Genomic DNA, 14,231 nt, shown 5'->3' on the forward strand with positions numbered 1-14,231 from the left:
TTTATTCGGGAAGTTCAGGGGACCGATACAAGCAGATCTATACTAGAAACTTTGGGACCTGATTCCCCTCTTGCTTGCTTGCATGCAGGAGGTCCTTTCAATGAAGATTTCAACCAGCTCTTAAACCAGAACTGTTTCCTAATTGAAAACATAAACAAACCAAAGAATAAACCCTACAAAGTGACATAATACAAGGAAATATAGAAAAACGTTTTTAAAAGTTTTAAAAAAATGCATTGTGAATGAGTGGTGTTGGAATGGATGTTCACTAGAATTTTAGAGAATAAGTAAAAGTGATTTCCAGTTCTGATTAAAAAATGTGAGGAACCATTTTAAGCCTGAAAATCTTATGGAAACTTGTAACGTGGTTTGTTCATTTGATAATTCCTTAAATAAGTAAAATGAAAATACAACAAAAAAGAAAGGGGGAATGGGATCCGGACAGTTCTCGTGCTTTTTTGTTTTTTAAATTAAGAGCATGAGGACTGATGTTTGTAATTTTTATTCTAGCTAATGTAACTTCAGAGATTTATTATGGAGAACGGACATACACACACACACACAAAAAGGCAAGCAAGTCAGGATACACGTCCTTCCAGTCTGCAGTATTACTAGAGCCTTCCTTCCCTTTATTTTGTGTAACTTGTGAGCATGGGAGATAGTGCTTTCTCTGAGTCTAGCCCATGTCTTCAGAATTTACTCTTGGAACACACCAGAATTATTACCAGCCTTTACTGGCTGTGGAACAAAATGCAAAGCTAGCATATTTGATGTAGCCTTGCTTCTCTCTCTACCTTTGTGTACATACAAAAAGAAAGGGGAGGAGGAGAGGTGAACCTGGTGTGTTTGGCAAGGGGGAAAAAAAGATTAAAAGGGGAAATTCCTTTTGGGATTAGACACATTTCCCTAAAGGCTTCCTACTTGGAAGTTTTATACAGAGTACCATCACCCCACCCAGTTTTTCACAGGAATCTAACATATTAGTTCATCAGCCATTTACCATGTTTACACCATTATTGTCTTGGGCTTTTAATTAGAGCATGGACTATAAAAACTGGTTAAAAATGGACTATAAAAACTGGTTAAAAATATATAGATTATTCCAGTGTGTCTGAAGTTTGCCCTGCACTTACTGTCACCCCTTGTGATCTTTCTGATAAACATTTTCAGAAGAAAGATGTCTATAACCTTTGGCTTCTTCTGACTGATAGAATCTCCCAGCCTGTCTTATCCTGCATTTCTCCTCCTCTCCCCATCTGTATTTTATTGTATTGGTGCCCTACTGGGGAAGGCACAAGTATGTTTTGAACTTGCAAGAATTTCATTAGACTACGAATCTTACTCCTCCATTAGTGCTGGTTTGCTCTTTTCTGCATTCTTGTTATAGTTTATTCTAGTCCCATGAACTTGAATATTCTTAAGGTTTCTTTTTTCACCTCTCTCAAATCAGCTCTCTTTAACTGTCTGTCTCTGCTTTTTTCATGTTCTTTTCTTCAGTGTGTTGAGCTTTTGCGCCTTTTCCCCTTCCTCAGCTGCCTCTCTCTGATCATTGTTTCCATAGTTGTTTTATGAAGGAAGGTGGGCTTGCCCTCTCCCCTGGGAATTTAGGAGTCTTGAATGCCCTACCTGAACTGGGGTTCTCTACACTGTAGCCTTGTAGATCTATTTCCTCATCCATTCTAATTCTAAGCAACATCAGCATGGACCTGAAGGCTGCCCTAGGACATGCAAGCCTTGGAAAACTTGCTTAAAAATTTACTAGCCCATTCACAAAACCTACCTTTCACCGTGAGGATAGATAATGAAAAAAGAACAAATGTTTTGTCAAAAAAAGTATTCACTTACAGCAAGTGGGTATGTATAATTTTGCAAGGCTAGTTTATCCAGTCTGTGATTGATAGGCACGTTTAATTATTGTAGGGTAACTAGCCAGGTAGCCTGTCTGCTACATTGAAGACATTTCAAAAAGTATATTGACTTTTCTTCACAACAAGGGATTTAGGATTGAGAAAATCTTTTAAGTGCTTTCTCTTCTCTGATGTTGCTCTTAGGAATACTTGTATTGTTGGAACCAGCTTTAGTTAAGCTGTTATCACCTGCTTTTGTATTTTCTTTGACATGTTAATCTTTAGACATACATCCCCTGTGAGAACAGATGTGGTATATCATGTTTGTTAGCACTCTTAACCTTCTGTCCATATTTTTACCTGTTTTTGCCATCATTATTCTGTAATTATCATAAATGAACATTTCGGAGAGTTCACCTCCTCCTTGTTGTCACAGCTAAAATACCTGATTAACAGATTTGTTTTCTCTGTCAGCTCAGCTACAAGGCACCAGGCCAAAGGCTGTCAAACAAGTTAGCCATTTAGCCCATAGTTAGTGGCTAAATTTACAGTGTCATCCATTCTCCATTTCAGAGAAGGAATTTGCTTCATCAGGGGGAGTGGGAGCTGGAAATAGACCTATGGTAGAAAGTTTTGGGAGGACTGCCTAAAGTTTTCAGCCATTGCTTTTATCCACAAACAGTTAATGCTGTTAACATCCATAAACCTGAATTCGCTGATGGTGACTCAAAAAAGTATATGTGGATGGTAATGCTAGTGTATCTCTAATGCTGAAGACGGCTTCATGCAATGACCTGTGCTAAGGGAGATATTACTTCCTGAATATGCTAACCTACAGAGAGCAGGGAGGAAGTCAGGCCCTTGAGGGGAGCTCATGATTATTGTGTCATCTTGCATATACTTTTAACATTGCCATTGTTGCTGTTTACTGCATGTTGCTCCTTCTCCCAAGAGACCCCAGAAAACATCAAGGTTTATCAGAGGCTTTTCAGTACTTGCATTTGAAGATCTGAGGAAAGAAAAGAACCATTCTGAAAGCAAGTGTTGGGGGGTATCGGAATAGCAGCCGTGTTAGTCTGTATTCGCAAAAAGAAAAGGAGTACTTGTGGCACCTTAGAGACTAACCAATTTATTTGAGCATTAGCTTTCGTGAGCTACAGCTCACTTAATCGGATGCATTCAGTGGAAAATACAGTGAGGAGATTTATATACACACACAACATGAAAAAATGGGTGTTATCATACACGCTGTAAGGAGGGTGATCACTTAAGATGAGCTATTACCAGCAGGAGGGGAGGGGGAAGGAAGGTTAGTTGAGGGGGGACCTTTTGTAGATCTTTTGGGGACTACAAAAGGTTTTCTTCCCTCCTCCCCCCCCGCTGGTAATAGCTCATCTTAAGTGATCACTCTCCTTACAGCGTGTATGATAACACCCATTTTTTCATGTTCTCTGTGTATATAAATCTCCCCACTGTATTTTCCACTGAATGCATCCGATGAAGTGAGCTGTAGCTCACGAAAGCTTATGCTCAAATAAATTGGTTAGTCTCTAAGGTGCCACAAGTCCTCCTTTTCTTTTTGCGAATACAGACTAACACGGCTGCTCCTCTGAAACCTGTCATGCTGCTGTGTAAATCTTTGAGTAGAGTTTGCTTAGCTGAAAAAAGTAGTGCTTACACAATTTTAAAGTATTCCTGTATCTGATGAAGAAATTTCACATTTTTGTCATGTCTAGGTTCTGGCTTAAATGAACTTTTCACAAATGTGATAAACACAAATGTACCATTCAGGATTGATAATTTCAGCTTTTCATATTTTTACTTCCTGTTGAGTGTCTTTCTCTAAAAATTAATTTGGGTGATTCTCAGGGCAGGTCTGCCCTAGAAGCGCTACATCAGCACATGTGCCCCGGTTCAGCTGCACCGCTGTAGTGTGTCTGGTGGAGACACACTCTGCCGACAGGAGACGCTTAGGTCGCTTTGACTTGCGTTGCTCAAGGGGGAGTCTTTTTCACACCTTCGGGTGACGTAAGTTACATCAATTTAAGCAGTAATGCAGAGCTGCCCTTAGCTTGATAACTTGGACAAGACTGTGATGCTGTAACTAGTAAATACTTTATGGACTTGCCTGTTTCCCAAAATAATTGTAAAAGGAAAGTGGTATTGATTCCCACCCCCCATCTCCTGCATCATACAAATAGTGTATTTTCATATGTGACAAACCTATAGATAATTTTTTCATACATCAAAATTCTAAAATGTTTAAAAAATTAAATACAAACAAGGATGAAAAATGGAAGAGTCTATTTGCATGATAGTGTAGGTGGCATTAGGATCATCATGATTACCAGCCTGCACCATCGTAGACTAGCTGAAGAACTCTGGTTGTCTCTTTCATGGGATAGCAAACACCACTCGAGCAAAAAGCTAGAACCAGCTCTGCTTAGTGATCTTGTTGAGAAATTCCTCAGGCCAGAATATTCTACTGAACCAGGTCCCCGTACTGAAACAAAAGGACCTGAATTTTGTAGTGCTTAAATAGAATCCAAATATTAATGGATAAAGTTGTTTGATCCCCCTTCCTCTCTCTCCCCCCACCCCCCTCTGTTTAGACGTATGTTAGTCTTGTGCTTCAGGGAGGCGGTAGGAACAGCAATAACAACACTCTGAAGGTGTGAGAGTGATAAAAACAGGGACTGTCTTTGTCATGTCCCTGTCGCCTGCATTATTTATGAGCTGTTATAAAGTTGATGTAACAGAGTGTTGCTGTATAACCCACTGGAGAATTTTGGCTTTCTGGTAAATGTCAGGCAAATCTTATTGGACATGACATTTAGAAAATTACCACTTGTGGTCTAACATATCTTCACTTAAATACTTTAATGAGAATTAAGCTAATATTATGGTGTAAATAATACTTTATCCATCATCCTCTGCAGTTCTGCTGCACTCCACTCTTAGGTTTTGATTTCAAACTGCTGCAAGCTGTCAGGTTTGCCTTTTGACGAATTGCACAGTTGCACCCTTTCGCAGTTGATCTGCAAGATGAATTTTTGCAATTATTTGATTCAGATAACTTTCATATAAAATGCTGAATGTCACAACAGGCACCAGCTGTCTGTATCAGGAGGGACAAATACAAGATGGGCATCTTTCAACCAATCTAGCACCTTTATTCCTCCTCCTAAGAATTTTCACTAAAAATCTTAATTTTATGGTATAAAACAAATATAATGGTAGAGCATCATACGGGTGCACAACACCTTATCCAAAAAATCACAGGTGCCTGTCCAGAGGAGATCACTATATTCTAAATTATACCTTACATGGCAAAGGATGACAGTAATAAACATTAAACAACTAAGGTTTATATGCATCTTATTGGTTCTGTGTATGTAAATATATACACAAAGAATTGGTTTAGTGTCTGGAGTGAGGGTCACTAAAGAGAGTCAAGTGCTGGCCAGCAATGGAAAGGTAACTGAAAGAAGTGAGTTTTGAGAAGAGATTTAGAGGGTGAGGTGCATGGTTAGAGAAGCTATTCCAGCAGTGTCTGCCCTGGATTATACTGGCAATAACTTAGTGCCTGGCTTTATTTACATCTTGGGGAATAGCACGTAAAACTACTCCAGATAAGTATAGACAGTTTATGGCTGTGATATGTGGTGGTGGTGATGATTATGATTAATTTGTGTGTGTTCTGACAATGCTCAGAGGCCCAAAGGATTGGGACTCCATTGTACTATGTGCTATACAAAACTGTGAGAGGGCAGTCTTTGTCCCGAAGAGCTTACAGTCTCAATTTTTGCTTCCCCTGTAGTCTGTTTTTATTTTTGAGACAGTTTGGCTTTCCCAAGGGGTATGTCTATGTGTGAACTCTTAGGGATATATTATTACATCGGAATTGGGGATACCCAGTTGATTCCATGGTAGTTTTGGGAGACTGGGGGAAGAATATGGAGACATTGATTTTCTTTGTTAATAGACTGTACATTAACGATGAACATCTACAAGATGTTGGTTTTTAAAAAAAATCCTTTGTTACTTAAGGCAAAATACTCCAGACATTTGTTGTTTTGAGGCATTAAATATGTTTTGCAAGGTAATTAAGGAGATTAATGCTAATTATAATTGGTGTCCATTCAAAAATGTCAAACCTATTTAAGCATATTTTTCATAATGGTTGTTAATTAGTGAATTGCATTGAAGTTTACATACACAGAGAAGGAGTTAAATGCTAATCAGAAGATGAGCCATGCCACCGTTGATCTGGTGGACATGAGCAGTCGACAGTTGACTAACATGAGTCCAGCAGTGAGACAGATATGTTGCTTCTTCACTGATCTTATTTCCTTCCACAGTATTTTAAAAAGCAGAAACGGTTAATCCCGGAAAGGACGGTGTGGAAATATTTTGTGCAGTTATGCAGTGCAGTCGAACACATGCACTCCCGCAGGGTGATGCACAGAGGTAACATTAATTCAGTCTCTTTTCACTGAATAATAATATAATGTTCCAATTAGTAAGCGCCCACATTCAAAAACAATTATGCTGATGTTCAGCCAATGCATGTTTAGAGATAGACTGGTGCTTGCGAGATGGATTTCTCCTTGTCTTTTGCCTCATTGTTAGAAGATTCAGTCCAAAGTGAGTATAGTATTATGAAGATGAGCTGCTTTCTATTCCATACACTGATACTAACTAGAAGTGTCAAATCTGCCATTACAAACGTGTCAGAAGTAAAATGCTGAGACTAGTGGATGCAGCGAACGCTAAGAAATAGTCTTAATTATATTTAGTTCGACCATAGAGAGAGTTTAGAGGAGTTTTTCTGTCTCATATGCGGATTTGGGAATATTAATATAAATATGTTCCAGACTTTTTTTATCCCATTCTCAATGTTCATTAATTTTTTCTAGCTCTTGTCTTAGAACTTTTCGTCACTTTGGGCTCTATCCAAAAATTACTTTCCCCCTTATAGTACAAATGAAATGTTTTGTGAAGGACTTGACCCAGGAAGTGCAAATGCACCACAAAGGAGCAAATACCAATCTCTGCTGCTCATTAATTCCGTTCCCTTTACAAGTGGCGAGTGCCTCACTCAATTCGCCAGCAAAGAGAGAACTAGAATTCCGCTCCTACGTAGTCGCCTCTTGCAGCCTTCCAGGTATGCCTGATTTAGACTACAATAAATAATAGTAGTCTGTCATATATACAGTCTACTATAATTCAGGGGGAAAGAGGATTCACTAGTGCATACCATGACTTGGGGTTTAGCTTGGGGAAACTGAGCTTCACTTACTTTGACTGTCTTATAAGCTGACAAAATATTTTATATAAAGCCCCCTGTGGTGTCCTCTTGGGCAGGATGTGTTGGGCAGAGTGAGAGCTCTGCTTTGTGAGTGAGATGCATACTCTGCTGGGAGGGCTAATTACATTATCGTCCAAGTTTTTAGTTGCTTTTCTGAAGAGGGCCTTTCCCTCTTCCCACATTGACTTTTTGCAGTTGTTCATTTTCATTGCAAAGATGAGGGAAGGGTCTGAGTGAAGTGAAGGCAATTCAGCGCTTTCCTGCTTTGCTTTTACGTTATTAGACTTGTAAAACTAAATTGTGCACTCTTTTTTTGTAAGGGAGATGGGGGGAAGCTGTCTGAGACATCCTTTTAAAAAAAAAAAACTTAAAAAAAATTCCAATCCCCCTACCCTCTCTTTGATTAGAACCTGCTGTTCCAGTTTAGAATGATCTTTGCCTCAAATGTTGGACTTGAACAGTCACTCGTCAGACATTTTCTGATTAAAAATGCATTGTGCTAATGCACTGTTGGCTTATGATTTCTTTGAGTTTCCCCAAAATAGTTGCCTCATACAAAACTCTACAGGGAGAGTGTTACATCTTCTTGTCCTAGCCCTGGAAGCCATTTCTGATTCAATGTAAGGTATGAGGCATTGCAGGGGGCTTGCGTTATTTTTACTTTATAAGATGTTCGGATGTTGAAGACAACGTGATCCATGTGGTGGAAACATTCTGCATTCAGATTATGACATTTGTTTCGTTGTATGAGAGTCTCAGCAGGGGTCAATGTGCTAATGCATGAGCCGAACCCTGTTGGAGTCAATAGAAAGAGCGCCAGGTTGGCTCTGGATCAGTCTCATATCCGGATCCATATATAGTGATGTAGATATGCAGTGTTTAGAATGGAAAGACCACTCCGTTACTCAAACTTTTAAAATCAAGATTAGATGTTTTTCTAAAAGATATGCTCTTGTTTACCACAGCTGTTGGACTTGAAGCAGGAATTATATGTATGGAAATCCTATGGCCTGTGTCGTGCAGGAGGCCAGATTAAATTATCATAATGATTCCTTCTGGCCTTAAAAATCTATTAACCAACATTTAAACAATCAGCCATTTTTAAAAATGAGAAAATTATTAAGTTAGGCTACTGAAGTGAACCCTTGCTTGGCATGTTCCCTGCATGCTTGTAACTGCATGTTCTATTCACAAGCTAGTTCCAACCCATTGCAGTTCATTTCAATGTGAAAGACACACAAAATCACGTTAATGTATCTTACAAACACATTTGTTACTTACCAGGGGACTGATATTCAGTGAGCAAATTGATAATCAAAGGGAGTGCGTGGCAGAATGAACCATGTACAAGCTCATCCTAATTAGGTGACTTCCCTCTCGTATCCTCAAAATGTACTGAGTGTAATATGGCTCCACCTTCATTAGGAGGGCCTTCCCTCTATTAAGCAACCAATTTTGTTGGGCCCTTGAGTGGCCATTTCTGACAGAAGTCAGAACTGACAATAAAATCCAACTTCCCTAGCGCTTCCCCCCCCCCAAACTTAAGCACAAGACCAGCCTTCCAATAGAACAAACGTTGCTAACATACAGTTTGCAAATTTGCATCTTAAGCTTGATACAGAAAATATGGAACTTCTATGTAAATCACTGTCCCATTCACAAAATATGGATCAGTTTAGGACATGTAAATCAACCTTTGATATAAGGGGAAAGTCAACCATAATAAATAGTTCTCTGTGAAAATGTGACATTTCCAAAGGGAAGCTGGACTTAAATATTTCTTTGATTTCCATGAGTGAGAGAGGTTACCTCTTTTGTTATGCTGTTTTCTGACAACTTTTCCATTGCTAATATTTCTGCTGCACTGAGAAGTATATTCTGTTTTTGTTTTTTTTATGCAACTTGAAGTCTTGGAAGATTCAGCCTATCAAAGCTGTGCAGAAACATGGTTCTGATTGAGTCTCTCTTTTGTGCAGAAAAGGCTCTAGGCTATGTTTCTATTGCAGTATTACAACAGATAACCTTTTGTGGCTTTGACCTTCTCCTTGTCCCTTCTTGCAGACATAAAACCAGCCAATGTGTTTATAACAGCCACAGGAGTGGTGAAGCTGGGAGATCTTGGATTAGGCCGCTTTTTTAGTTCTAAAACCACTGCAGCACATTCCTTAGGTAAGATGGCATTTCTAGCTACTAAACACACTTACACAATGTATAACTGTGACGTTCAAACAAAGTGATATCTGTCCTCTTAATGTGACAAAGGTTGGTTCAGTGGGTACCTCTGACATGTTTTCTGTGATACAAGTTTTAAGTGCTGTTTTTATATATATAGTGAGAGAGAGAGTTTCTTTATGCAAATTTTAAATAGTTTTTTTAGTTAAAACTCTCCCTGACATTTTTTTCTGCAGCATTGTTCACCGTGGTAAGTATAATGGTTTCTAATATGTGACTAGGTTGTCGTAGGCATCTTTCTTTATCTAAATAGCACATCTGAGTGTGTGATGCAGTGTGATGTATTTAGAGGATTAATAAACAATAAGATCCAAGATACCTTCTCCCTTTCCTTCATTTCTTTTCTGCACTGATATCCACGGTTGCACCACCACCTTCTTTTGGTAATGTTGATCAGCTCACTCCCTCCAAGATGACATTGCAATTGCTCTCTGAGAATGGGAAGTGTGTAAAAGCACATTTTCAGAGAAGCCCTTCAGTTCACCAGTTCCAAACAAGGATGTTTTCTCAAACAACCACCATAACATCTCAGAGCAACATAAAGCTCTTAGACCTGAGCTGAGTTTCAGGTGAAGGTGTGTGTTTTCTAAATGCTTCCCGTGAACCTGCTCAACAGCAGCGTGGTTTAAAGGTGACTTGCTTTCATAATAAGCTGGTTAAAAATAGTGCAGTAAGGCTTTGAAGTTTTCTGCTATGCAATTATACGTCTTTCAACATCATCCACTGTCCTTGTGTGGTGGTTTGTTTCATAATACTCTTAGTGGCATCTGCAGAAATACTTTTGACCTTTCTGTTTTTAGGAATGACATCACTGTAAGCCTTCATCCCCTGCAATGGGGAGGTAGGGTGTGTGGTATCTAATTTGATACATCTACTGGACAGATTTTAACAGCACTGTGACAGTCTAGTGGTCAGGCAATGGTAGAGGAGAGCAAAGTAGAAGACTTCAGTGTGGCAATGGCAGTTCTTTTGTATCTCTTAGGAAATAAATATACATTCTGTCTCCAGGGCTGTCAATCTGGCACCTTTCATCAGCCTAAAATTCATTTTATGAACAAAGTTTGTTTATTAGGGAGGTTTTCTGTACGCTCCTGATCCCCACATGGGCTGGTACTGCAGTTGGGATATATCCATCCTTCTACAGCATACCGCAATAAGATTTGTAGTTTTAGGATACAGTTGCAGTAGTGTCTGTATAATTACAAAAAGAAAAGGAGTACTTGTGGCACCTTAGAGACTAACCAATTTATTTGAGCATGAGCTTTCGTGAGCTACAGCTCACTTCATCAGATGAAGTGAGCTGTAGCTCACGAAAGCTCATGCTCAAATAAATTGGTTAGTCTCTAAGGTGCCACAAGTACTCCTTTTCTTTTTGCGAATACAGACTAACACGGCTGTTCCTCTGAAACCTGTATAATTACAGTTTGTTTCCAGCAGTGCTTGCCTTGTGCTAGATAGTTACTATATATAAGACAACCTGCTTTCTGCCGCAAAGAGCTTACAGTGCTGAATATTCAAGCTTCTGTAAAGGACACGAAATCAATATTCCACTAATTGCCCAGCAAACTCTTTTGGTTGGGGTTTTTCAGAAACATGAATCTGCAGTCTCTCTGACTCAACAACCATTACTCTTATTCCAGTTAGATAATTTATGGAGCAGCACTGGCTTCAGTGAGAGAGGGTTAACTGTCCTTTCTTTCCCGTTTTGGTGATTCATTGCATTTGTAGTCAAAAGGGGAGGGGAGAAGGGATCTTGCTCTGTTATCCTGGCTAAGAAAATAGACCTTTTCAGTTATCTGGCTTGCTTGACAAATAAGAATCTTGATCACGCTCTGGACGTGATACTATATTGAAGGTTTGGCTAAATTGGTCATTGACAGAACTACAGTGTTAATGTTCTCTGGGCAGTAGTTTGAATTGTAGCTAATAGTGGCTAATATCAGCCCTTAATTGTATCTTTTAAAATGGAATTGAACCCTGAAAAGGGGTGGGTGGGTGCATGTATGTGTGTGATTAGATGAGGACTGTTCAGAGTTCCATAGATGCGGCAGAAGAAACTACCATTTTTATTCCTTTTCATACAGGAATAACAATAGTAGGTTTCACTCTCTTGCCATCAGGCTCATTATTTGAAAAACAGGCAAAGGGTTAAAGTGCTTTGAGCTCAGCAGCATGGTCGGTGGAAGGCACAAGATGCAAAGTGCCTTATGGTGATTTAGGCTTCTCTTTGTCTTGTCATAAGTTTTCAAGAGAGAACAATGGCCATTGATACCTGGTGGTATCTTCTTCTTCCTAGAGTTAGGTTGTTTTACTTAATAGTACTTAAAACCTCCCACCTCTGTAGCAAACCAGGTTTTGAGGATCCATTTCCTTTGGAAGTATTTCAGAAACATTTCTAGGTTTCAGAGTAACAGCCGTGTTAGTCTGTATTCGCAAAAAGAAAAGGAGTACTTGTGGCACCTTAGAGACTAACCAATTTATTTGAGCATGAGCTTTCGTGAGCTACAGCTCACTTCATTTCTAATTACTTGCTTTAACAAGGCATTAAGCATCTGCTACTGTAGCATAAAAACTAAGCCTAAAAGGATCCAAGCTGATCCAGACTTAGGATGAGATGAAATCCACAACACACGCCATTTTATTTAATAAAGTATGTGATGACATAGTGTGTGTGTACTGATGTTTGTATGTAGATGTCTGTAATATGTACATGTAGATTATTAGACTGTGTACACACACAATTTATTTGAGCACTGTCAGCGTTTGGTGTGCTGTACAGGTTATAATGGAAGACTCTGCCCCAAGAAGTTTACGGTGAATTAGACTGGCATACACTTACAGCATACAATATACTTGGTGAGTGGAAAGTAAAGGCCCAGTGTAGTGCAGATGTCATTTGTGTTGTTGTGTTATGCACATAGCTGTTCATGTTAATGCATTGAAATAGTAAGTGGGAGAGTTGTATTTAGTACCACTGTAGGATTTCACTGCATTTTTTTTACTTCTCTGATTTCTTCAGCGAGAGATTCTACAGTGATGAGGGCCACAGTACCTGTGTAGGTAGATAGATAGAACTTCTATACAGGATTTTTTTTTACCCTCACAGTGAGAGGTAATTGGAAATTTAGAGCATAATTAATTGTTGTACATTATTAATGCAATACCTTCCGCACTAAAATGTAAATTGTTGCATGGATACCATGTGACTGTTAATATACAAGTATCCGATAAGTGCTTTATCTCATCCAATGCTTATTTCTAACACCGAAACTTCATATCAATTGTGGAAAATTAATTTACTATGTTGTTTCAAAGATATTAGAGTTATGAAAACAAATAGAAATGGATATAAAATTAGCAAAGCAAACTATAATTACTTGTTATAAAAGTATCAGAGGGGTAGCCGTGTTAGTCTGGATCTGTAAAAGCGGCGAAGAGTCCTGTGGCACCTTATAGACTAACAGACGTATTGGAGCATAAGCTACCATGGGTGAATACCCACTTCGTTGGATACATCCGACGAGGTGGGTATTCACCCATGATAGCTTATGCTCCAATACGTCTGTTAGTCTGTAAGGTGCCACAGGACTCTTTGCTGTTGTTATAAAAGGCAGCCCTGCTAAAAATCAGACAGTAAGAGATGCAGTAGGAATTTTCAAAAACCTATGACAAATGTACACTTGTTCTCATTACCCAACAAACATCCTTAAATATCACTGTAATCACACACTTCTGTTTATTCCCCTATTTCCACAATTCGAGTGGTGTGATTCCAACATTTTCAAACAGTTCCTATGTTTGAATAATACACCTTTCTAGTGTATGCAAGATGATAAACAGCATGAATGGTTTTTTCTTTATATTAAGGGACTGTATATAAAATTTGATATTTCATGTAAACTTTGTTACTGTGCATTATTTATAAAGCTCTAGATGACTATATGGTTTGCATCATACCGATACAAGATTTTAGTTTTTGAGAGCATAAAGCGTTTACTATTCCAGAGCATTGTTTATCTTTTTAACTCTGTCACCTCTTTTTAAGTAAAAGGTGTGATCGCCTCAGAGAGGTTGCTTCTTTTCTTTTCCTAGTTAATTATATCTGTATATTGTATTAACATGTTCAAAAATACTGAAGTCTTAGCTCACTAAAGAGCAAGTGCCTCTATTTAAGTTCTTTACCATTAGTTCCCGTGCTCTATTTAAGTTCTTTACCATTAGTTCCCAAGGTCAGTTTTGGACTACACAAGGTGTTTATTTCACTCTGTATTTCTCACATTCAGCAGAAGAGTCTAGCTTAAATTGCCACTACCTGCACTGAATCGACATTTATTTGATAATTGTGTCACGTGCACCACTGAGGTTTTTAAGCATACAGAAAAACAGAGAAGACGTATGAACCTTCGTGGTTATAAAAAGATGTAATAGCAAGCGAGGTACTTCTAAAATGTACGTACTCAAAATATTAGGACAGTTTTATTTTACTGTCAGATTTCAGTCTAGAAAGTATTTATAAAAAGAGAAAAAAAATCCCCATCAGAGTAAGTTAAAATCACATAATCAGGAATGGGCAAAAATATGATCATGTCCAATAATTTGATTTTATCTAGTTTGACTGCTGTGCTTATTATATTAATAAGAATAAATTGGGGCTTGGAAACTGGCCGAACATGTAAACCAGGCTTGTGACCTTTATCAGAGCTCGTCTTTCTTAATTGAGAAAGGGCATGTAGTAAGAGTTGAAGCTCCTCTCTGTGGATCCTGCCCTTCCTCCAAAGAATTAGCATCCTGAAAGCAAAATGAAAACCAATGTGAAAAGGTAAAGGAATCTAGGTTTCCAA

The 14,231-nt window shown here is 38.6% G+C and overlaps 1 protein-coding gene across 3 annotated transcripts in view; it reads left to right on the forward strand.

Moving 5' to 3' along the window:
- Positions 1-14,231, forward strand: part of NEK6 (NIMA related kinase 6) — a 112,142-nt gene that overhangs the window by 70,980 nt on the left and 26,931 nt on the right. For all 3 annotated transcript variants that reach the window (XM_048822457.2, XM_048822458.2, XM_075120381.1), the window contains 2 exons: positions 6,209-6,317; positions 9,220-9,327. In XM_048822457.2, coding sequence (XP_048678414.1) covers positions 6,209-6,317; positions 9,220-9,327 — 217 coding nt within the window. The remainder of the gene's footprint in view (positions 1-6,208; positions 6,318-9,219; positions 9,328-14,231) is intronic.

The sequence above is a fragment of the Caretta caretta genome, chromosome 16 (assembly GCF_965140235.1).
Source record: "Caretta caretta isolate rCarCar2 chromosome 16, rCarCar1.hap1, whole genome shotgun sequence".
Taxonomy (NCBI): domain Eukaryota; kingdom Metazoa; phylum Chordata; order Testudines; family Cheloniidae; genus Caretta; species Caretta caretta.